The following is a 24,384-nucleotide window of genomic DNA, read 5'->3' on the forward strand; positions in this document are numbered from 1 at the left end:
TTATTGATGATGATGGTTATATTTATCTTTATAACACTTTTAGCAAGCCTCTCTTTTCTGGTACCACGTGGCTTTATCCCCCACCCCCATGGTAAAACAGGGGTGACGTCACAGAGTGGCGCTGTGTGGGAGGAGCCAGCGCAGTAATAACGCCTTTTTATCCTTTTAAACGCGTCTGACATGCGCAGTGCGTTAAATTTCGGGCTTGGTCTGTTACACAACTGTGTCTTTCTTCATTCTGCCCACAGCTCCTCGCCGGCATTTTACTTTAACAGGCTTTTAACTATATTATTTTAAAAGTAAGACCCATAGAAATGAGTGGGGACCATTCCCACAACGATTCCCAGGTAAAGTGTTTGTGATTTAAGGTTGTCAGTATTATTATTGTTTCTTTCTTGATGGTTTGTAGTCACTAGCTCGGCTGTTTAAATTCCATCCGCAGCGGCAATTTTCCCCCAGCAATGCTAAGCTAGCAGGCACTAGAAGTCGGCTTTGAATGTAATAAATTTATATTTTCAGCCCTTGCTATCCATTGGTGCGTTTCTCACATTTACGTTTCCTAACAAATGCTTAATTTTGGAAATAAAAACTTTATACAGTCACCTGTCCTCCGCAGCGGTGGTATTTAAACGCTGTTTAATGAACAGGCTTGTTAGCTTGCGCGCTAACTCCCCGACTAGCATCAAGTTGAAAGTTAGCAGCCTATTGACACGGCACGATTTTACATTAACTTATACACCACTGTTTTTCCGCAGATCGACTCGGGATCCAGACATAATGGTGAGTGGGACTTGTCTGATCACCACATTAATATAAAATTCAAATGTACGTTTTATAGATCTAACGTGATCGCTCAGGAGCTTGCTTAACGACCAGTTAGTTTTGAGGACAGAAATGGCGTCCCAGAGACTAAGTCCCCTCTCTCTCACTGACAAGCGCCTATTGTTCACATTAAGCCCTTAAAAATCGTATTTATGTTGCTTTGAAATCAACGAAAAACGGCGATTTCGAAAGAGAAGGAGATTATTTGCCAGTTAGTGTAGCTTGATCGTTTGTAGAGTTAGAAAAACAGTCTAGCGAGGCTTGTGAAAGTGAGGGTTTGGGGGTTGAGGACTTAGTCTCTGCGCCATTTTCTTTTTCTCTGTCTAGCGGTCTGTGTAGTGAACGTTAAGTGCACACTGACGTGATCACGGAGGCGAAGGTTTGAGGAACGTGCGTGACCTGTTCTGATTCCACGCGCGAAAATAAACCTTCAAGATCAAATAACGTTACACCTTTATTCGATGAGAAATTCACGTTTGCTCACCAAAGCAGCAACTGCAATTATGTAGGAATCTGGTATCTAGAAAACTTATCTTTTCTCTTTTAAGATATTCTGTAATATGATCTGCGTCAGATAAACAATTACAACAAGACCCAATAATAATTTTAAGTAAGCCTTGTAACGTTACAGTGGAATTTTCGAGTGTAAATAAAAACTCAATTTTAATTTTATTCACACTTCTGATGCTCAATCAGTTAGGTGTTAATCAGACAGGGATGTTATGCACCATTAACATTTCTGACACTTCCTGTTAAAGAGATGTTAGTAGTATAATGGTATAATATTTGTTCAAATGTATTGTTCAAATATAATATAATTCAAGTTCATATTTTTAAAATCAATCTGAACTTTATAGGCAGTGATCATGCATTTTCGTTTTGCTGTAATTTAGTTAAAATGAGTTTCAGTGATATTAATCGGCAAGGTGGGGTAAATGATTATAAAACTACAGTAATTATGTAGCTGATCTTATAAATTTGCATATTTACAATCCACACCATCCTTATTTTGAATGGGCATGATGCTTCTGGTAGTCATTTATGCTTTCCTTGATAAGAGCGGTTATGATGTTTAACCCGTGACTGTGCTGATGCATGAGCTTCGTTTACACCATGTCATTCCACTGAACATCCACCAAGTTCTTAACAGCATTTGGGACATAAACAAACATAAACCCATGCTCAGACCTTGCACAATAAAATTAGACTGTGACATGAATGAAGAAATTTGTAAAATTGTTTTATTTTGCACATTCTGCATGGTCTTCCCATACTTTACCACATTTGCATGTCTAATGTGTACCATAACCTGTTTATTTATTTATTACATATCAGGTAATGAGTGTTGGTGTAACAGTCTTCACAGTTATGCAGATACAGTTTTTTGTGTTAGGTTAGCATGTCTAATTGTGTGTTTGGATTTTTTTATTATTAGTATATGTAGCTTTTTGTTTGTTTCCTTTACCTCAGTACATTCTTTTAGTCAAATGGCTAATTTCAGTCATACAGATGTCGTTATTGTGGATTTTCTTTTTGTTATGAAGCTCCAGCATGTAACAGTGCTGCTGACAATGAACTTGTCCACTAGAGGGTACAGTTCACAAATAAGTTCTCCAACAGTCCCAGATGTGCATGTTTTACTAAAGGGCTAAAATGAACATGTTGAATGGTTAGCCCATAGTTTTTATATATATATATACTATGGCCTATAAGGTAACTCCACGCTTATTGATGAATATATGCCTGAACAGGAGTTCAATTTAGGGTGCATATCTTGTACCCTTGGTAATTTGCTCATGTGTACTTGGTGGGGAAGATAAAGAATTCGATTTCACATCCTAACGGAGCACTCCCGTCCCTCTTAATGCTTGAATGTATCCTACTGTAACACGAGGTTCATTGTTTCTCTCTGCTCTTAAAGGATGACATTTAAGTTAGTTTGGATTCCGAAGCCTCGTATAATTCCTGTTCGTTCTTCTGGTCTTTGTGACCAAAAGAGAGTTTTGCTTACCCCTTTTGGGAGGCCTGTTACAAAACACCTCCAGCTTTCTCGTTGTCCATTACAGTGTCAGTAGAATATGCCTGGCTCTCTTGTAACCCAATCCGGCCTAGCAACCTACACATTTCCTAGAGCAATAGGCCTCTCAGAGTAAACAGTCTGCAAAGAACGGGGCCTCTATAAACACTATACATAGCTGAGAGTGAAAACTGGACAGTTCACGTCAAGAGGTAAAGTGCCAAAATCTACAAGGTTTGACTAATGTGTCTGCAGTAGGTCAGGCGAGGACAACCCAAAATGTGTCATGCTGTACTTATTTCAAACCAGTTGTCTGTAAATGGTCTTCAGCGTTTGGCAGGCTCATACAGGTTGCTCTGAAATGGATTTCTCATCCAGGTGTGAGCAAAATGAGCTGCCATAATGTTTCCAGATGAACTACTGTACTATCCTTTGCCTAGTTTTTGTAAGCAACTATGGGAATTAAACAATTTCGACATTGAGGTCTTTGTTTCAATTCTTTTGTACTCTTTCTAATCCCCAATTAACTGTGCTTTAGAATCTGTCTTTCCTGTTCCAGAGACATACTTTAGTTGCCAGTTGTTTGTTGGCTTTTGAATGTGCTACTTAATCTTTAAAATCTTTGTTGGCAGATTCTCACAAACACAAAGATAAATACAAGGACAAAGAACACAAACACAAGGACCACAAGAAAGACAAAGAACGTGAGAAATCAAAGTACAGCAACAGGTATGACGTCTCTGTTATTCTCTAGTACAATAGATATTTAGGCGGTTTATAGCCTAGTTTGCATGTCATGGAGTGTGTTTGATAAGCAGGGCGTGGCCTTTAGTGTTCAGACCGCAGGAAGGAATGCAACTTCCTTTGTAAATAACATCATCTATTTGGAAACAATTTTGTTGATGGACCAGACCATTGTGGCAATTAGATCACAGCATGTTTTATTGCATTTTGGCAGTGAACACAGGGACTCCTCGGATAAAAAGCACAGAGATAAAGATAAAGAGAGGCTGAAGCTCAAAGATGGATCATCAGACAAGCAGAAGGACAAACACAAAGAGAAGAAAAAGGAAGAAAGGGTGGGCAGAATCCTGTTTCTTTCACATTACAACAGTTTTATCTGAGCTAAGTCCTCTGGCTCTGGAGGAGTTTTAAATAGTCTTTTGTGATTCACACAATATTGAGTGCTGTTATTTACCTCTTTCTATTTTGTGTATGTGTGTGTTTTTTTATTTTTATTTATTTATTTATTTTATTACTTCCTTCCTCAAAAGTCTTTCGATGGAAAGCCCAAAAAAGAGAAAGAGAATGGATTTGAAAGGTGAGTGGCATCTCTAATTGTGACAGTGATGCAACTGTAAGATATGAATGAAAGGGGTCTTAGTATAGCTTTCCATTTTTCTAAAATGAGCCACTCGAAATAGTCAGACTGAAATGATCAAGAATCTTATAAAAACACTTCATTTGCTAATATTGGGAATAATTTAGCCTCTAAATACCCTCCACTGATAGCAAACTTTCTACACCTTTTTTACTCTTGATCTTCTGTTGCGTATGATGGTATCTTCACTGCTTCCTCAAAACACCAAATAGGTGTGATTATGAAGATTGGACTCAGATGTTCATGCAGATGTTCGCAGCACCGGTTTCTTTCAGTAGTTGGTTTTTTTGTACTGAGGGGATTTTAGTTCTAAAAGCATGTTTTCATTCTACAGCGAATTGTTTATCTCAGAAGATCAAGGCAAATTTAATTTCCTTATGATTCCTTTAAGATCAATGGCATGGTTGTAATCGCATAATTAGAACCATGAAGGGTTCTCAAATTTGATCAAATGAGCAAAGAAAAAGAATAATGTTTGTCTCATCATTCACACAGCCCTTTCATCAAGTCTGAACCTGAGAATGATGACTTCTACCCCTCTCTTAAACACGTGAAGTCTCTGAAGAGAGAGCGCGATGATGATGAGTAAGTGACATTGCAATCACAGGCCATCTTGAACTCACATGTGACATTAAGAGAACCTTGCAGTCTTCTGTAGTCCCGAAGGCGCATTGATTCGCTAATCTTTGATTTAAATGTTAAGCATTTGAGCAAATAGGACCGTAGCTACTGCTGTCTGAAAGCTGTGTGGATACCAGACATTTTCAAAATGTTTTTGCTTCCTTCAGTGCCGAGTTCAAGCCCAAAAAAATTAAAACAGAGGATGACAGAAGCGAAAAGAAGGTAAAAAAACGGAAACCGGAAGAAGAGGTACGTGGATGAAGTCACTGGCTTATCTCTCTAGATTACACTTTCCAAGAATTGTTTTTTTAACATTAATAATGTTAATCTGTTGATTTGCCATAGGACATGAAGCCCAAAAAGAAGACAAAAGGCAAGAAAGGAGAAGTTGCCACAGATGGCAAGAAAAAAGCCAAAAAGGAGCCTGAAGAGAAGTGGAAATGGTTAGTCTCACATCCTCTGATGGTCAAGTAATTGTAGGCTGACTCCTCGTCTTTTGATTTATTCGGGGATACGGTGCAGATCAAAAATGTCCTCGTTCCGGCACATTGCAGAGCTATTTTGGTTGCTTGTGTTGGGATGTTGGTCTACATCCCTCCATCTCTGTGTTTTTCATACCATTTAGGTGGGAGGAGGAAAGGTACACAGATGGTGTGAAATGGAAGTTTTTGGAACACAAAGGGCCTGTATTTGCACCACCATATGATCCTCTTCCCAGCAATGTCAAGTTCTATTATGATGGTAAGTCCTTTAATGACTCTATGGCGGTGCACAAGGTTGGATGATCTTCCTATTCAGGGCTTGTTCTGATTGGATGGGCATTAAAACTATCGTAGAAGCAGGTGTTGGATTGTGTAAACTTAAACACCTCTGCTCTGTTGAACGCACTTGCCCCTGTCTGTGTTTTGTTCCAGTAGTCAGTTAGAGACAATGTAGGTTTTTCCAACCAAACTCTTAAGTTCTTGTCTTATCTTCTGTAATTGGCTCTGTATTAGAAACATTCAGATGTTAAGATTTAAAACATGGATTCGGCTCTTTTGCTGCTGTTCTGAACCTGCTTTTATAGTATTTTATGGTCTCTCACCAGGAAAACACATGAAACTGAGCTCTGGTGCAGAGGAGGTTGGCACCTTCTTTGCAAAAATGTTGGACCACGAGTACACCACTAAGGAGATTTTCCGGAAAAACTTCTTCAAGGATTGGAGGAAGGTAATGCTGCTAAGGTTTTGTCTTTCCCCCTTGCATTTTAATAGTTTGTGTCTTTTATTAATCTTGCATGATCTTGTCATTTTAGGAAATGACGTCTGAAGAGAAATCCAAAATCACAGATCTGAACAAGTGTGACTTTTCTGAAATGAGCGAATATTTCAAAGCTCAGTCTGAAGCCAGGAAGGCCATGACTAAAGAAGAAAAACAGGCAAGATTTAACCTCTAAATGGCAAAATGACTCCTAGTGAAATATTGCTATTTTGGTTTTAACTGAGTACAATTGTATCTCTTTTTTTTTTTTTTTTTTTTTTTCTCAAGAAAATTAAAGAGGAGAATGAGCGCATTCTGCAGGAGTATGGCTTCTGTCTCATGGACAATCACAAAGAGCGCATCGCTAACTTCCGTATTGAGCCTCCAGGCTTGTTCCGCGGCAGAGGTGACCATCCCAAAATGGGCATGTTGAAGCGTCGTATCCGTCCAGAGGACATTATCGTTAACTGCAGCAAGTAATGAGTGCTCATCACACTCTGACATCAGCCCATTTGGTGGAAAACATGTTTACAATCCTGTGCTTCTCATTTTAGGGACTCAAAGCATCCTAAACCACCACCTGGGACAAAGTGGAAGGAGGTACGTCATGACAACAAGGTGACATGGCTGGTGTCCTGGACTGAGAACATCCAAGGCTCTATCAAATACATCATGCTCAATCCCAGTTCAAGAATTAAGGTAAGTTAGCACATCTCTCTAGGCATGCCTTATTTAAATAGAACTTGGGTTTTCTAAGCACTGATTTAGCGAAGGATTGTATTTCCTCACATTGTTGTGAAATATTAAATAGTAGGGTTATTTTCAAATGTAATTTCTGTGATGTCCGATATATACATTTTCAGGTCATTACTCCGGTCTTCAATTCTTATTGTTAAACTGTTAAGCTGCTTTTTTCAGGATTCTTATGTTGAATAGAAAGTTCAAAAAGACAGCGTTCATTTGAAAAATATTTTATAAAGTTGTCTTTAGTCACTTTTGATCAGTTTAATGCATCCTTTTTGAAAGAATTATTTAAAAAAAAAAATCTTTCAAATCTTACTCAACCCAAACTTATGAACTGTAGTGTACTTTGGTACCATTTTTGCATTGAAGTAGATTTAACAAATAAATCTTTATAGACAAAATTAGTATTATAATTATTGGCTTCTTTTTGTTATTGGAAATTTTAATGTTGTTTCTTGCAGGGAGAGAAGGATTGGCAGAAATATGAAACGGCCCGTCGATTGAAAAAGTGTGTGGACCGGATCCGTGCACAATACCGAGAAGACTGGAAATCAAAAGAGATGAGGATCAGACAGCGCGCTGTTGCTCTTTACTTCATTGACAAGGTTTGCATTGCTTAGATCAATGTAACATCCTTCATGTCAAGCCCATGACTCTGAAAGCATGTGATGAGTAGGTTCATTCAGAATTACCCTTTAAAAAAAACTCAGCATTTGGTTCAGTCATTTGATTTTTATTTATTTTTTCTCAATTGGTGTACATTTACTATGAGGTTTGTAGTATCTTTTTGAGCTGAAGCTGAAAAGCGGAACGGTGTTATGCATCTCCATATTTCTCTGGTGTAGCTGGCTCTGAGAGCAGGTAATGAAAAAGAGGAAGGAGAGACGGCTGACACAGTGGGCTGCTGCTCACTTCGAGTGGAACATCTGACTCTCCATCAAGAGCTGGATGGCCAGGAGTATGTGGTGGAGTTTGACTTCCTTGGTAAAGACTCCATTAGATACTACAACAAAGTCCCCGTAGAGAAGAGGGTAAGGGTTTTTTTTTCTTTAGTTTATTGTCCCCCCACCCACCGCATTACATTTGTTCAGTTCCAAACCCTAGTGAGCTGCTACAAGAGGCAATGTTTTCAGGCATCATAAGCACACCTCTAAAGACTAATTTTAGTTGAATTATAAGGCAGTATCACATGTATCCTTCAGATGGGGTAAATCGTATAAGTTATTACAAAAAGTTTAGTCTCCCCAAGATGGTGGACCAGGAATAAATGCTCAATTTAAATATAGAAAAGATTCCACAGAGGTCCACGGCAATCTTGTTTGGTGTGCAGATTGCTAAAAATCGGCCACTTCTGAGGATCCTTTTCAGTTAGGATGCAGCCTGAGGCGTCTCATTAGGTTTTGGAATAGAGCTAATATATCTGAAAATCTGCAGCCCATGTCCTTACACCAAAAAGTCCACCTGTCGTATTCTTCAGCAACTTTACAGGTTACTAATTGCATGCAATAAAATCCTATTTATAGTTTTTAAAGGTTGTCAATGGTCCACAATAACAACTAATATGAAATTGAACGGATCCATTGTTATTCTGTTGCATGCTCTCTTAGGACCCTTGCCAAGTTATTAACTGTTTTGATTGTCCTACATGGGTAGTAGATGCTATGTGAAGTTTCGTGTCCCCATAATTTTTTTAGAACTTAGACTCATTTGCTTGTAGCTTTCATTTTTAATTCAATGTTTTTTTTTGGTTATGGTCTTTTGTACATTGCCAGTGTCCTTGGGTTTGTGAAAGGCACTAATTTAATGAAATGTTGTTCAAATTACTGTCTTGTTCAAATGAAAACTCCTCATCTGAGTGCTATTGATTAGCACAGTCTTGTGTTGGTTCTGTCTTTTGTGTAAAATCCTATTTAACATGTTACAGGTTTTCAAAAATCTTCAGCTGTTCATGGAGGACAAGGAGCCGGAGGATGACCTCTTTGACCGTCTCAATGTAAGCCGGTGCTTTTACCAGTCTATTAAGAAAAGAAAAAAAAATGTATTCTCAAATTAAGACAGATGTAATTAACACAAATGTCAAATAACTTTCCTCTCTCGCAGACCTCCATTTTGAACAAGCATCTTCAGGAGCTGATGGATGGCCTTACGGCTAAAGTGTTCCGTACTTACAATGCCTCCATCACACTACAGCAGCAGCTGAATGAAATCACAAACTGTAAGTACTATTCACTGTATGTAACCGAGTCACCAGATGCCGCAATGTTATGTACAGTATATGTGACCTTAAAGTGTATTTGTTCAGCTGAAGACAATGTTCCTGCAAAGATCCTTTCCTACAATCGTGCTAACAGAGCAGTAGCCATCCTGTGTAACCACCAGAGGGCACCACCCAAGACATTTGAGAAGTCCATGCAAAATCTTCAGACTAAGGTATGAGACATTTGTGACCTTGTCCTCGTTGTCTTTATGCTGGTATTTTTTGTTAGTGCAGGATCTGTTGGACCATCTAAATGTTTGTCTTTCCTGCATTCACTTGTTCATTAAAACCAGATTGACGCAAAGAAGGAACAGCTTGCTGATGCTAAAAGAGAGCTGAAAAGTGCCAAGGCTGACGCCAAAGTACGCAGAGATGAGAAATCCAAGAAGTGAGTGTCAAAATATTTGCTTGAAGGGGAGTCCAACTGGATTTGGCCCCTTAGATGCTCATTGTGCATTCGTATGTGATTGTATGCTGCTTTAATGTTAATTGTTTTGGCAACCCAGGGCCGTGGAGTCCAAGAAGAAAGCTGTGCAGAGGATCGAGGAGCAGCTGATGAAGCTGGAGGTACAGGCCACCGACAGGGAGGAGAACAAGCAGATCGCCCTGGGTACCTCCAAGCTCAACTACCTGGACCCACGTATCTCCGTAGCCTGGTGAGATGATCTTTTCATTTAGCAAGAAGATGCCCCATTTCTGCTTTGGTGTCTTATTCCTTTTTGTTCTCTCCTCCTCCAGGTGCAAAAAGTTTGGCATCCCAATAGAGAAGATCTACAACAAAACTCAGCGTGAGAAATTTGCCTGGGCTATTGACATGGCTGAGAAAGACTTCCAGTTTTAAATCATCTTTGCAATTTTACTTCTCCCTCCACCCCATCCTTTTTTTATTTTGAATAGATCCTTTTAGTCTAAGTGATTTCCAGCAGGTTGTGAACCTGGTGAGGGAAAAGATGTGAAGCAAGCATCGTGTCGAGGGGGCCTAAATTTCATGATTCGGGTGACTGATTTTTATTTTTTAGGCTGACCTGTAATCTTGTAGGTTTTATTGGATCGATCATTTAAGAATGAAGTATGGACAGCCTGTTTGCAAGGTTGCATGGTCTTTAAGCCAGGAACTGGAGAATCAGTGGCTTGACCTTTTGAACTTACTGTCTCACTCCCCTCCCGTCTCTGGAAAAAGGGGCCCAAGGATGTCTGAAAACTATGAACTCACATGGTCCAATAGCTACTGTATTCAACTACAACTTGCTTTGTGGGTCGTTTCATTTTTAGTTTTGCTGTATTTTTAGCCCTCCTGTATTAATAATGAATTCTATATTTTAATAGAAGATGAAAAAAAAAAATGAGTACACCCATAAGCCTTTTTAGGAGAAGAAATGTGTACACCAGGTGTGATATTTTATGGGAAATGTGACCATGAAAAGCTGTGTGTTCGATTGAGTGTTATATGAACTGTTCACTTCTAAACTGGAGTTCTTGTGTAAACTATATCGACCACAAAGTTAGGATGCTTGGATGAGCTGCAGGGGACTACAGCTTCAGCTATATTTCCTTTAAACATGCAGAATGTGAATTTATTTTTTGTTTCAGCATATACATCAGGGTTTTGTTTCCAGTGTAAATGTGAACCAATTATTTTATCCCCCCCCCCCCCTTCTCCAGTATCCTACAGAGTGTGTCTTTATGGGTTTGAGTCTCCATCCGGATTTAACTTAATGTGTAATGACTGTTTCAATTAAAAAAAAAAAAAAAAAGAAGCTCCTGTATCTGTTACTTGAAAATATCATTTTTAGGATGTATTATTTCAGGGTATGGCGAAAGGGGTTTTATTTCTGAAGGGTATGTGAGGGAAATCAACATTGCCAAAAACAAAGTCTGTGTTATGCTTTCTAAGGTTTTTTTTTTTGTATCTAGATTTAAAGATAGACTTGTTTTAACTTGAATTTTAACCATCTTCATTTTGTTTTTCCACTCCAGTCTGGAAAAAAAATTGTTAGTGGCAGCCATTTAACATTTTCCAACTTATCAAGCTCATGCCATAACCTCTGATCATGTTTTTTTTTGTTGTTGTTGTTTCTTTTGCTCAATTGTAGGTTATTTAAAAATAAAACCCTACAACTTATCCTGTACATTGTGTTTTTAATTAAGCTCTCATTTGGTTTGAGTTTTTTAAATTTCAAAAAATTCCAAATATCATGTTTCATCTTCCATTTGCCATAACATGATGCTTTAAGATATTTTCCACTTAGAATAATGGATAAAAGAACTTCCTGTGTTCCCAGAACCATGTGAAATGAGCACTCAGTCTTACTTCGAGAACAGGCCTCAGGAAGAAGAACTCAGGAGGGGGCAGCGTAAAAAGACCCTGCCTGTTTGTCTTGGAAGAACGGCCTGTGTGATGTATTAGCCAAGCTGTAGTCTTGGGCAGGATTTCATTCCTTTTGAAAAGTGAACCCGTGACCTCTCTCTGACTCTTGCGCACAGGAAAGTATTCTAACCATTTATTCCCTTGAGATGGTTTTCTTCTGCTCCCTCTTTAAGCGGCAGTGTGTTGACCATTTGCATGTGCTTTATTTTAGTACAAAAAAGTTGTGATTCAAATAAATCCAAGCAAATGTGCATCTGTTTCACAATGTTGGATGTTTCTTTAGAATTGATCTTTGCCAAGTCATTGTGAATATTTCAATGGCATTAAATGCATTCAAGACGCTGGTTCTTATATTTGACATTCTCCATTTATTTCCAAAAGATTTGTAATGTGTAGAAAGGATAACACTCCAGTGCACTTGTGTTCTTTTAGACAGACCTGCACAATGGGAACTGATGGAAAGGTAATACTGTAAGTCCAGATGGTATCTTTATGTATTAACTTTTAAAAGAGAAACAACATTGGATACGAATGCAAATAATAAGGGATGAAAAGCACCTGTTTTTCACTTTGGATGGTCTGAACTTAGCAGCATATAAACTATGCATAATGTGTGTGTGTATATATATATATATATATATTATATATTTATATATCATAACTCAAACACAGAATATCCAGTTAGCAGAGCACTTGATCTGACTGTGAGAACTTTAATACCCCTCAGACTGTAAGCACACTGTTTTAAACTTTCTCCACCATAAATTAAAATTTTTTTAAGCTTTTCACATATAATAGTCTTGTTAATGTTTATAAAAAAACACCTCCGAAGATATAGCAGCAGTTCTGTTGGGATTTCAAATCCTCACTTTATACACACATCAAGATAGTTGCTTGTTTGTGCAGCCAGTCATAGAAATAGAAAGGTGATGTTTAAGGCAATGTCTGGCCAATTTGTTGTGTGTGCAGACAGACACCACTAAAGCGAATTATAGTGCATGATTTGTCGCTAACTGCTCAATGTTGTGTGAAAAAAATAAGCCATGGAGAACTTATTTGATCTGGACATGAAGAAGGGAAAACTGGTTGGAATATCCCAACAAATAATAAAACCCAAGGCATTGCAGAAGTGCTGATTATCTGACATATTACAAAGTATCACAATATCTAACTGACATTCCTAATGTCCAGTACACCCTCGATAGTGCAGTTTCAAACATATACATCATAGTTTCCTACACAGAATTGACCTAAATCAAATCAGACCTACATTTGTAGCGGATACTCTCTGGATTGTGCCGTTTTCTGAAGACTCAAGTCCACTGACCAACACAAATGTTACAATCTCATCAGCTGTCATATATAAAGAAAACAAAAAACAATGTTCAGAATGAATATGGGATCCTCTGCCTCTTCGTCTTGCAGAGTGAAGTCTTTAAACTTTCAGAAGCTCTCCTCTCAGACAGTCCCTTCAGTGGAGAAAAAGATGTGTTAGACCAGACCGAACACAACGAACAGCATCACACCATGAACTCCACAAGAGATTCAAGAGTCTAGCACTTTGCTACACACAATTTTCATTATTTATTCACGTTAAGACACACTTTGAGCAAATCTATAATTCATTAGCTCTGCCTCCACTTATCCCAAAAATAGCCTTTTAAATAAAGCACATAATCGTGTGTGTGTGTGTGTCAGTGACTAATTCAAAATTCTGTATCAAAAATAAGTTGATCAAAAGCCAAATGTTGTTAATATGCACATAATTAAATTTACGTTTCCCAATTAAACAAATTTTAAAATTTATGCTACTTTGATTACCTTAAACACTGTTATGTGATGTGACAGTCCAAGAGTAGTAGACAGCAGTTGAAGACTCAGTCAGTCTCAACAAGTCAGTTGCTAGAAAAACTACAATGTGTCTCTTGGGAAGACACTCAATATTAGCTTTTTTATTTTTCTCAAATTAACTGATCAATGGTCCATCAATGGTCTGCAGCCATTACCTTGATTGACTGTCTTGTGCTTGATGCCCCCTCAAACTCTGGTTGTCCATTGGTTGCTGATGCTCCTCATCTTTTATGTCCCAGTAGTCTTGTTCTTCTGTACTTGATTTGTCTAAATCCATGGTACCCTCTATTGATTTTTTCTTTATCGGCAGCGTAGGAGTTTCAGAGTGTAGATTCTGGAAAATACTTTTCCGCTCTGGGTGTAGGTCACGTTTTACTTTCTCTGTTTCAAGCCCTGCAAGGTTATCTGGTTGATGTGGTTCAGTGTTACCTATATCAGATATATGCTCCTCAGCCTCCACCGGTACATGCTGGTAGCTTTCGTGGCATTCTGAAGATTCGTTTTTATGGCTAGGATTACCATCATTGATCAAGTTCTCCAATGACTTGCTGATTTGCTGTTTGCTGTTGGTCTTGTACAAACTCTCTTCTTTGTTCAATGCTATTACATTTATCTTCATAGGGCTCACGTTCGACTCTTCATGATAGTCACTGTTGCTTTCCCATTGGTCCACTTTCTGTATATATTGTTGTAAAAGTTGCATGCCTTGTTTAGCCTTGTTAGTGTTATTGTTTGTGAAAGTATCTAGTGTGTTAATTAGATTGCTATGCTCGTTCCTGCCAGCCATGTAAAATGTATTTGTAATTCCGCTGTGGTGTTCAGAAATGCTTCCTTCGATTTCTTTTTGTGTTATGTTTCTGTGCAACCTTTCTTTGTCAAAATTTGGTTGCTTAGAGTCTTTGTCTAAGGCAAGTAAGTGCTTTGGGTCATGTTCCTTGTAGTGGACGGCAGTAGAGTCTATGGACTGGACCTGAGGTGTCCCCAGCAGGGTTTTTGGAGAATGTTGCTCTTGAGGAGCAGAAAGTGATGAAGAGGAGTTTTGACTCCTTTCCTCTTGAAGACATGAACTTGCTGTAGGGTTAGATTGAAGGGAGCTCTGGTGCAAGTTACTAAACGATGCCCCCACAGCAGATTGGGAGTCTATCAAAGAACGTATGTGGTATGGTTGACCTTGGGGTGCAAGAAATTGCTTTTGTTCTGGGAATGAGTTATGGATAAAGCTTTGCTTCAAAGTCACTGGTTGCTCAGGTAATACCTTGCCCTTTCTAAGGGATGGATCCATGAGACCTCCAGGCTGTGGGACCAACTCTTCAGTTTGTATGCTGCTGCTGCTACAAATGACACTAGTGTCAGTGTTGCTTTTGCTGGTGTGGTCTAAGATGTTTCCCTCCCTTTTAGTGCAAATAGTACTGTGGCTGGTGATTTTATAAGTGCTTCCGTTGTTATACTTGCTGGTGGTGGCAAAGCTGCTGTTGCTGTTTTCTTTTGCATTACTGGATGCTTTCTGTTGCCCATAAATGGAAGTTGGACTGATGTTAGATTTGCTGGTGCAATTTGCGTTCCTGTCATTGACATGACAGTCAATTTTCCTGACTATGTTCGTCAGAGTCATAATGCTGCCCTCAGTGTAACTGCTGTTTTGACTCTGGGGAATGCCAGGCAAGCAGCTTACACTAGTCTTGATGGACGAGCTGCATCCTTTTCCAGTGTGTCCATGATTGCTAACGCTACCTCCTCTGCCTGCAATATTGCAGTTCTCAGCTATCCGACAAGATAATTCTTTTCCAGTTTCCTTAGTGATGACAGCATGATGTATATTTACCTGTGGGTTCTGGACCACTGCCTGCTGCTGCTGCTTAAGGGATGTGGCCTGGGTCACACTAGGCTGGCTGACTATGACCCCTCCTTTCCAACCCATTACACTTCCCTTTGGTATCTGTTGTGTAGAGTTAGAAATCAAAGAGGCAGACTGGACAGAAACACTGTGTTGGGAAATGGGGTGATGTGACTGATTCCGTGATGTTTTTGGTGTGGCTTGGAATACAGTGTTGAACATCTTTCTACGTGTGTCCTCAATCTCCTCAGGAGACCAGCTGATCCCTTGTTTCAGCCTTTGGGCCGTGAACCAGAGCTTGATCTGCTCCTCTGGGAAGCCAGAGACCACGGTCAAATAACAGAGCTCTGCTTTGGTAGGGTAAGGGAACTTACCAAAAGATGTCTTAAGAAAACTGCTTAAATCCATGGCTGGATCATAGGTGGGGATGCTACTTAGAGGGATCATGACCTTTGGGAGATCAGCATTTGAATCAGGCGGTGACAGATTAGAGTTCCACAGAGGACCACGGTTATGCATCCCTGGTATACCAAGTGTGTTGTGGATTTTATGGACCGGAGATGCACTAATGCTACCAATGATATGTGAGGATGTTGTTAGGGGTAAGGTCCTTACTGAAGTGCCATTGGTTACAGTCGCAGGCTTGTTGCTGAAAGGCTCAGCCTGTTGTACCTCAACGGTATGGGAGACAACAATTTTTTTGTGCCCCCCTTTGGTCATTTTCATTATGGGTGTCTTGGTAATGGATATTCCGGATTCATCCTCTTCTGTAAACAGGGTTTGCTCCACTGTGATAGCCCCATCTCGTTTGGTAACCTGCAAGGATACTCTTTTGTGCACTGAATGGAGTTCAGGATGTGATTTTGCGTTATGTAAAGCAAGACCTTCAAACTTCACAGCTGAGACCTTGCAAGACAGGCAGTAGAATTTTGGTTGAGCATGAAAGTCCATGTGACAGTTGTCCATATGTTGAAGAAACAGGTTCAAGTCTCCGGACTCAAAGCAGCACAGAGGGCAGCTGTATGTTCCCCTTTCCCAGCATGAAGTCTTCGGTTCAGCTTTCGAGAAATCATGGAATCGTTGTGTTTCCTCATCTTTTGAAGAGATACTGAGGATGCTGTCTTCGGGTATTGTGGGCAGGAGCTCAGGTAAGCATCCTAGTATGATGTCCTCCCGCATGTGCTTGCTTTTTGATGGAATCATACAAGGAACGGAGGATTTCCTCTTGCTGGCCATAGTTTTGGATTGTAGAGATGAATGAAGTGTTAGAAACGAATACTGGAATTGTATGGAGTTGAGGTGTCATCAGCCAGCCGTGATGAACCAGAAATTGGTGAAATTTTCAGCTATCTGGACTTCCCATTGTAAAAGGGAGTGAAGTAACAACTCCCTGTGTACCTAAGGAGAGAAAACATGACATTTTGATATAAAACACTGATACAAAATAGAAATTAATGTCAGCATGTGATATGCATAAAACATGTCCTGAATGAGAGACAGCTTACTGAAATGCTCCGACCAACCACTGTTAAATGTTTATTATACTCAAATAACTAATATGAAGTTAAAACTCTATTTACCTTTTCGTAGTAGAGCTAAATACAGTTCACTATTACGAGCAGGAACATTGCTGGTACTGATGCGCTGAAATAAAATCTCTATTTTTTATGAGCAGCTAAAATGAACAAAATGTGCTTGTAAGATGTTTTCATTATAATAAATTCCTAAAATAAACAGATAGCAAGATGCTTTTTGTTTTTTGTTATAAATATACTCCAAAAATGTTTGCTTCCAAAAATGTGATTGTTTGGATTCCTACATAGCATATCAAACCCAGTTTTCTGTGATTTCTTCTTCTCACACACACACACCCCTTCGAAATCTTTTTCTTTTTGTTGTACTTCTCCACATGCTACACTTCAGGCAGTAAGGAAGCATTTCAGGATGAAGTTCATATATGGTTCACATTTTTCCGCCTGTTCTGTTGTTAAAAATATTTAAATACCTTTGTAATGATTTAATATCTACCATATAGATGTAAGACTTTATACATCTGCAAGAAATTTGAATAAACTAATTAATGCATGTAAAACTATACAAAAATAATGGCGCTAGCAAAAGATTTGGGAAAGAATGTGTTGTCTCCATCTTAAAAGCTGACAGCATAGCACAGAAATTAGTTCATCTTGTCTGAGCAGTTTCAATACTTAAGCTAAATACTAGGTGGTGAATAAATCTAGTGATAAAATACTTGTTTTTCCATGCATTATGCATCTGCAAATGATTTTAACTAATCCACCCAAGACTTCTGCTTGGTGTTTAGCTCTGAATTTCCTTGACCCTCTATTTCATCAGACTACAAATACATTTGTGATTAAAAAATGTGGTGTCCATATATATATATATATATATATATATATATATACATATATATATATATATACATATATATATATATACATATATATATATATACATACATATATATATATATACATACATATATATATATATACATACATATATATATATATAAAAATTTCAATATTGGCAGCTGTTTTTTTTTTTAAAAGGAGAAAAAAAGGGATAAAACCATTCTAAAGTAAAAACACTGCCTAAAATACACAGTCCTCTTAGACATGGCCATGACGTACTCTTTTGCAACTGACTCCTTTATTTCTCATGACGGCTGCCTTCCTGCCAGAAAAATAAATAAATAAAAATAAAACTAGGTCACCAGCATCTTATGCTCTAATCCTGGTTCCCTGCATCCAGACGTGGGCATTTACTGTATGTTCAGTCTGCTTACAAGTCTATGATACTCAGATTTCATCAATGGATGTTAACCCCTGACATGAATCAGGATTATTGAAAATGCACCAGATGTCTCTGAAGAGAAACTATACAAAAAATTGCTTAATAGTATTACCATTGCTCATAAATGTGTGTATAAAAACTTTGTCCGGAATAGAAAAAAAGCTATCTTTGTTATTAAAATGTGTGCAGCATATCTTTTACATACATGAGTTTTATTTTTGTTATAGTTATAGAGTGTGAGTGGAGTTAAAATCTTGTAGAGTTCGTCTGAACGAATGAACAAAAATCTGCTACCCAGATTTTTCTAATATAAAACATAAAATGTTTGTTAACCACAACAGACACATTAATATCTAGATGACTCCACCATCCAATCTTTGAACCACTTGCCTGATTAGCACTGGGCAAGCAGGAGATGTTCAAAAATGTTATATGAAAAAAACAGGTCACTCGTCAAAGAATGGGATGCTTTATCTGGCAACCGAGATGTATGATTAGACACAGGACAAGAGGTTTCCAGACAGTGAGCTATTGAAAAGGGAACTCAGAAAGAGAGGCCTAGTGTTTCAGCACTGGGGTGAACCGGTCTCACACAAAACAGTCTATCCTGCTACTGTGCGTCTTAGTACTTTTGTAGCTTTAGTGGAGAAACCAGAGGCCTTTTTATCCCAGCAACCTGTGGAGTCAAGGCATGCAGTAGATTTGGTTGAAAATTAGCACAACAACAATGACCAACATTTGAGCAGTTCGAAACTAAAATATTACATCATGTTATGTTACACATTTAATATGGCTGTGTCTACTTGAACATTTCAGTTAGTGATGATGCTTGGTATTAAATGCAGTGTGAGGCCAAAGGGCTGGGAATACGGTCCTTACATAATAAAAAGATCCTCTCTCCTTATTGATTAAAGCCCAAAGTATCCTAGACTGGATGTCCTTTATTACATGGGACCACACTGAATAAGCCTGCAAAGATATCAATAGATTCTCAGCATGAGAATCTTTCATAAGGCCGCTGAAATAAAATCTCAGCAACAAAATGCACTCAGGAAAAAAATTTCATGATAAGAGGTCTAAAATAAACAATGTTATAAAGTTACATTTTTTGAAGCTGCGAGTATGTTTGCAGTCCTGCATTCCGTATTGCACCCACTTCTCTTTTATTTGATCAAATGCTCACACACACACACTCCCACACCCCTCTAAATCCTCTTCTTTTTTGGTGCACTCCTCCACACGCTACACTTCAGGCAGTGCGGGAGCATTTTAGGATAAAGTTCACCTGTGGTTCACATTTTTCCTCCTGTTCCGCTTTAACAGTTCTTTAAATATCTTGTATTAACTGTTAATATGAGTGTCAAGCATATATAGTGAAGTCATTGCTCTGTATATATCCTAACATCCCTCTTCAAACTCAATGAAAAAAAAAATGGCACAAATAAAGATTTGAGCGGGTAACGTGTACTGATTAATTCCCTCAGACTTCTCTTCATTTTCGTGAGCTTCCCTTTCAGAAGACTTTAAATACATTTTGGTTTAAAACAATGTGGTGTCCGTGTGTGTATATATTTTTTTCCAGTGGTTCCAGCTGTCTTTTAAATAAAGGAGGAAACATTCAGGCAAAAAAATTTAAATGATGACCTAAAATACACAGTGCTCCCAGACATGATCATGACGTCCTCTGTTATTTCTCAGACTGGATCTGCTTTATTACACGAGGCTGAGCTGAATAAGCCTGTAAGGATATCGGTCGACTTTAACACGACCGTCTTTCATAAGTGCTGTGTGAATGAGACTTTTGTTTAACGCAAATCCATAACAAAGGTCAGCGCACACATGATGTAATAATTATATTTCTATAAGTACAAGAAAAAAGGAGGTCAGCAAAAGAGGTTGTGGTGACACTGAGCCGGAAAGCCATATGAATTGCCCTCAATGCTTGTATGCCATTGAAATATTTCCTTAATGTGTGTGCCAGTACGCAAGATGGGCATGTGACTACATGCAATCATTGTACGATGCTGTTTGCAAGCTATAACAGTGACAGCGTCAAACACGTCCACTTTAATTATGTAGAGACCGAAGCGCCACTGAGGCATCCTACAGTTCACCTTCATTATAGGATGTGGCTCATTAGCAAAATACCACCAACACAGGCTTTTTTACCTTCAGCTATTTCTGGGCTGGCTGTGTTGATGTTTAAACCCAGTCAATGAACCTTATGCGAGTACTACAGAAAGCTGGGTGCCATCAGAAGTGCCCGCCTTGCCCCCCTTACCTCAATGACTGCTGCACAGACTCTTGGGAGGCCAGTCTGCGCTGCCACTCATGTGTTAAAATTGCCATAGCAACCCCTCTCCTTTCCCTTTCCTTGCCCACAACACACAGAGGGGACTAAATCCTCTATTCTTCACAAAAAAAAAAAAAAAACACGCACACACTTTGGGGACATTTTTTGTAGCCCTCCAACCCAAAAGAGACAAAACTCCAAATATTTTATTTGTCTGTGCTATTTGTTCATGCCAATATACAAATTGAAAACAAATGACGATCGTCCCTTTTTCCGCTCTGTAATCATGACAGATTTTTTTATTTTCATGGACAGAGCACCACAGAATTTTACAAGAGGCGCTTCTTGCGTTTTCAGAATTACTTCGCCAGTCTCGCAACACAATAAATCTCCCATAGAAAGCATGGAAAAGGTTTAGAAATTCGCACATGAAAGAAAGTACTTTGTAAGCCTGCAAATAAGAGAGAAATAATAATTCATGCGATGTGAATTTGATCACCGGTGCGACACACTCATTAGTTACAAAAAAGAAAGATGGCGGAGAACCATGAATTGTACTGAATCAAGTGCCAGGTCTCTGCGAATACCAGGCTCCTTCATAAAAAACCAGCCTGGAACAGCTGAAACACTTGTATGACGGACACTCCACCGTTAAAGCAAAAGTTTGCCTAAAAAACTACTGAGGTTAATAATGGCTTTTCAGAGAGGTTTTGGGGATATACTCCTATTATGGAGCTCATTTCTGTCTGTTACTCTACGACATTCATCCAATCTTTAGATTTACAAATTTAATAAGATAATGTGAGATATCACATAAGAGCATTTTTGTTATTACGTGCACAGTGAGCTTTTCATTTTAAATAATTGAATCATTTTGACTGCTTTTATAGCACGGATGGAGGACACAGAGATAGAGGACACATAATTATAATTCTGCTTGGAAATCCAGTTGGCATTAGGCAGACAATTCTCCTCTCCAAATTCAAGGAATATTACATAAACCGGCAACTTTTACTGGAAATCAACATACAATAAAGTGCACATGCAAGCGAATTAACATTTAGTCCTTCATTCTGTGCCGTCACGCCGTTCTATTTTGACACAACAATAAAGGGCAAACTGTGCATGGATGTACAAATTGCATTTTTTTTAGTCTGTAGGCAAAAATACTTTGGGAAGGTCACATTCTAAATGCTTGTACTGTAAATACTGTTCTAATTGCTCAAATTCAGGATGAAAGGCAATATTGCCTTGCCTTATTACAACACTAGACCAGAACACTATTCCCTCTGGAGAACAGACGTTCAATCAAAACACACTGCATGCTCAAGAACCTACAGAAAGCATGCATTCTATACTTTTAATGCATTTAACAATGCTATTCTGCCTGCTAACTTTCAAAAAGTAGCGTTCTTTAGCAGAAAGTGATGTTTATTGTAGAGAGGCTTGAGGCAGAGTTGAGATGAAATCCCCCGAGAGCCCACGATTCTAAGTAATGATTTATAATGTGTGGTATCAGAGCCAAGGTTATGATCTGGATTTAAATTCGAGTTGGAGAACATTCTGTACCCATTAACATTTGAAAGCGCGTGCTTGACTAGATCTGCACCAGCTTTAAAACTACAGGCACCCCCGAAAGGTTCGTCATCGTAAAGATCACTTTTGGAAATCGATTATGCGCCAGTATTTCCGTGCTTTTCACCGGCGATCAATCCGAGACACGGGTCCCATTTTGACCCTCGTTTGAAGTAGAACTCTGACTCGTGACGCTCGGAAATGGACAGACTATAGTAACATCACATAGGCACGCTGTAGCGTGCGAATAATCAAATTGGAAGCAGACGAGAACATTGAGTAACAAACTGTAACAAAGTGGCAAGTTAACCCCTTCGCTTCGTATCGAGGCACTAGTAACCTCCATCCGGCAAGACGTTTCTCAGGAGTTTGAGTGTGTAGCGCCGCGCAATATTTTGGCTATTACCAAATTTTTTTAACTAAGCACTCCCATCTACTGTCGCCATTTTATACATAGAGGCGACTTCACGCGCCGCATATGAGTGGAATAACAAGGCACGCTTCTCTCTCCTAGAACTACTTTTGAAGACAGTTCGCGTCAACTAAATAAATCGCTTTCGCTTCTTTGGAAAGTCAAAGTTCCCTACCTTTTCGTCGGCTCTGGTGACTGCGAATGAAAATCCGTTATTAATACAGAAATGTATAACATTTAGGTTTCGCTCCGCTCCGGGTCTCGGGGGAACAGGAGGGGCCGAGACCTCTCCTCAGATGAACCCTGTGAACTAACGTGAACCTGTCGGGTCACCGCGATAAGGAGCATCTACTGCTTTATGGCACACTGATTATGTGCCCGGCTTACATGGGCGCTGCTGGAGTGGCGAGAAGGGAAAGAAATGTACGCCAGGCGCTCTCAAATAAGGGCACGTGATTAAAACGCGTCACCCAAACCCAAAATCCTGATCCTACCCCTCTGTTCTAGGACGGGCTGAGCAGACACACTGAAGGGAGTGACTCATGCGCAAATGTCTAATATAGCCAGAAATACGGAGCAGCGCTTTCGGTCAGTAGGTCGTATAAGGACAAGGGGGGAAACAAGCTACTATACCGATGTTGAGCATGTGCTTACTACATATACTACAAACACGACTGGAACATCCGCACGAACAGAAGTATGAAATACTAAGCGTAATATTTACAAACGAATAAAATAAAATAAAATAAAACACATTCTCTATAGCCATACGACCAAACTGGAAATTATTGCGCAACATGCAATTCATATCATTATTAGAATAGAATAAAATACAGAATTGCACATTGCTACACAGCCATGTGGGGGGGGGGGGGGGGGATTGATGTGCAACATGAAACAGAATAAACATTATTAGAATAGAACAGAATACAATCGGTATGGCATGCTGTACATATTAATTCTGGAATAACATAGAACAGAATATGATCTCCACTGCTACACAACCATGACCAGAGGAAATTGATATGGAACATGCAACAGAATGCAATTATTATTGGAATTATCAGTGCAATAAAACTGAATGGATGATGTTGATGTTGTGCAACATACAATTAAATGCAGATATTTTATCATAATGTTAACATATTATCATTATTATTATTATTATTAGAGAATAGGGTAGAGAGACTATTTTGCAATTACCAGTTATTATTGCTGTTGTTATCTTTGGGTAATAATCACAATAAATATTTATACAGTTTATTACTAAGGATGCTTAATATGGACAGCTGTGTGCAAATGGTTCTGCATTTGAAATATTAACAGTTTCAGAAACCGTGATAACTACTTCTTTTTGAGAGGGTCATATAAGGTGAAAGTAAGTCTAAGAGTTCCCCTACTGTGGTGCTCTCTGAACTGATAACAACCAGTCAACCAGAGTGCAACAAACACCGGTCTATTATCAACAGGTTGTGTGACACTCAGCCCTTGTATGTGTACACACATAAAATATGTATAATGTTTCAAAGTCTTTACATGGAAGACCTGCTGTCCAGGGGCTCCCCCTCACGTCACAGTGGCAATTACACCCTCAGATGTGCAGTTTTTTTTTTTTTGACAGTACAGGCACAGATGAATCTGATTGGATAAAGCCCGAAAACACCTACTCTCCATTAAGAGACGGTTGCCATGCGGTTTGTGCTTTTCCTTCATTAAGGCCTCTGCAAGAATAGTTCTTTTTTTTTTTGGGGGGGGGGGGGGGGGGTGTAAATGCAGGATGAATATAGCTTAGCTTTATAAATATTATATAGACGAAAGTGAATTTAGTTGTCACATTGATTATATTTCAGTAATAAGGTTTTAATTCAATAGTCCAATGGCATAAAAGTCTGTTTTCTCTTGCAGTGATTTTATTTGTTGTTTTGAAACTCCTAATTCAAAAAGTCTTCAAGTAGAATATTATTATTTATTTTTTTTATGAAATTTGTCCGCTATAATGCAATTATCACATTTTTTGCTAAAGCGGCTGAATAATCAAAATACCATATAGTCTAATCAAGGCATAGTCAATTTACAATTAGAATTTCAGATATTTGTTAATTTTATATATATATTTTTTGTTATCTTTAACATTATTGCTTTTACATGAATTA

At 38.7% G+C, this 24,384-nt stretch overlaps 3 protein-coding genes across 5 annotated transcripts; 1 reads left to right on the forward strand and 2 right to left on the reverse strand.

The window, feature by feature from the left end:
- The first annotated feature begins 190 nt into the window (after positions 1 to 190).
- LOC132119500 (DNA topoisomerase 1-like) lies at positions 191 to 11,210 on the forward strand. The gene is made up of 21 exons (XM_059529533.1): positions 191 to 347; positions 756 to 780; positions 3,472 to 3,568; positions 3,798 to 3,918; positions 4,114 to 4,160; positions 4,716 to 4,805; positions 5,009 to 5,090; positions 5,187 to 5,284; positions 5,467 to 5,582; positions 5,929 to 6,050; positions 6,136 to 6,258; positions 6,369 to 6,556; positions 6,635 to 6,779; positions 7,286 to 7,429; positions 7,670 to 7,855; positions 8,749 to 8,817; positions 8,925 to 9,039; positions 9,127 to 9,254; positions 9,375 to 9,469; positions 9,588 to 9,737; positions 9,820 to 11,210. Exons 1-21 carry the CDS (start codon positions 315 to 317, stop codon positions 9,920 to 9,922), a joined length of 2,277 nt encoding a protein of 758 aa, XP_059385516.1. The 5' UTR covers positions 191 to 314; the 3' UTR covers positions 9,923 to 11,210.
- A 584-nt stretch (positions 11,211 to 11,794) lies between these two features.
- On the reverse strand, positions 11,795 to 14,599 carry LOC132119501 (uncharacterized). 3 transcript variants are annotated; one of them, XR_009426162.1, is made up of 3 exons: positions 13,456 to 14,599; positions 13,271 to 13,373; positions 11,795 to 12,918 (listed from the first exon to the last, which is right to left on the reverse strand). XR_009426162.1 is itself a non-coding variant. In XM_059529534.1 (2 exons), exons 1-2 carry the CDS (start codon positions 14,580 to 14,582, stop codon positions 12,885 to 12,887), a joined length of 1,161 nt encoding a protein of 386 aa, XP_059385517.1. In that variant the 5' UTR covers positions 14,583 to 14,599; the 3' UTR covers positions 11,795 to 12,884. The 3 variants fall into 3 exon arrangements, 2 of the variants coding, with proteins under 2 accessions (XP_059385517.1, XP_059385518.1); XM_059529534.1 differs by lacking the exon at positions 13,271 to 13,373; XM_059529535.1 differs by having other exon boundaries at positions 11,795 to 13,373.
- On the reverse strand, positions 14,586 to 22,685 carry LOC132119192 (zinc fingers and homeoboxes protein 3-like; the record flags this gene model as incomplete). Its single annotated transcript, XM_059528990.1, has 2 exons — positions 22,407 to 22,685; positions 14,586 to 16,532 (listed from the first exon to the last, which is right to left on the reverse strand). A coding segment is annotated over exon 2 (1,785 nt), but the record flags the coding sequence as incomplete, so codon positions are not given.
- Positions 22,686 to 24,384: the final 1,699 nt, after the last annotated feature.

The sequence above is a fragment of the Carassius carassius genome, chromosome 38, assembly GCF_963082965.1.
Source record: "Carassius carassius chromosome 38, fCarCar2.1, whole genome shotgun sequence".
In the NCBI taxonomy this organism is placed as follows: Eukaryota; Metazoa; Chordata; class Actinopteri; order Cypriniformes; family Cyprinidae; genus Carassius; species Carassius carassius.

What these genes read in the sequence shown, in the direction of transcription:
- LOC132119500 (XM_059529533.1), top strand. Translation starts at nt 315, where the DNA reads ATGAGTGGGGACCATTCCCACAACGATTCCCAG. An exon ending in AGAAGAAAAAGGAAGAAAGG is followed by an intron (nt 3,919 to 4,113) that starts GTGGGCAGAATC and finishes CTTCCTCAAAAG; the next exon opens with TCTTTCGATGGAAAGCCCAA. An exon ending in TGTCAAGTTCTATTATGATG is followed by an intron (nt 5,583 to 5,928) that starts GTAAGTCCTTTA and finishes GTCTCTCACCAG; the next exon opens with GAAAACACATGAAACTGAGC.
- LOC132119501 (XM_059529534.1), bottom strand. Translation starts at nt 14,582, where the DNA reads ATGGATCCATCCCTTAGAAAGGGCAAGGTATTACCTGAGCAACCAGTG. An exon ending in GCACAAGACAGTCAATCAAG is followed by an intron (nt 12,919 to 13,455) that starts GTAATGGCTGCA and finishes TCTCCACTGAAG; the next exon opens with GGACTGTCTGAGAGGAGAGC.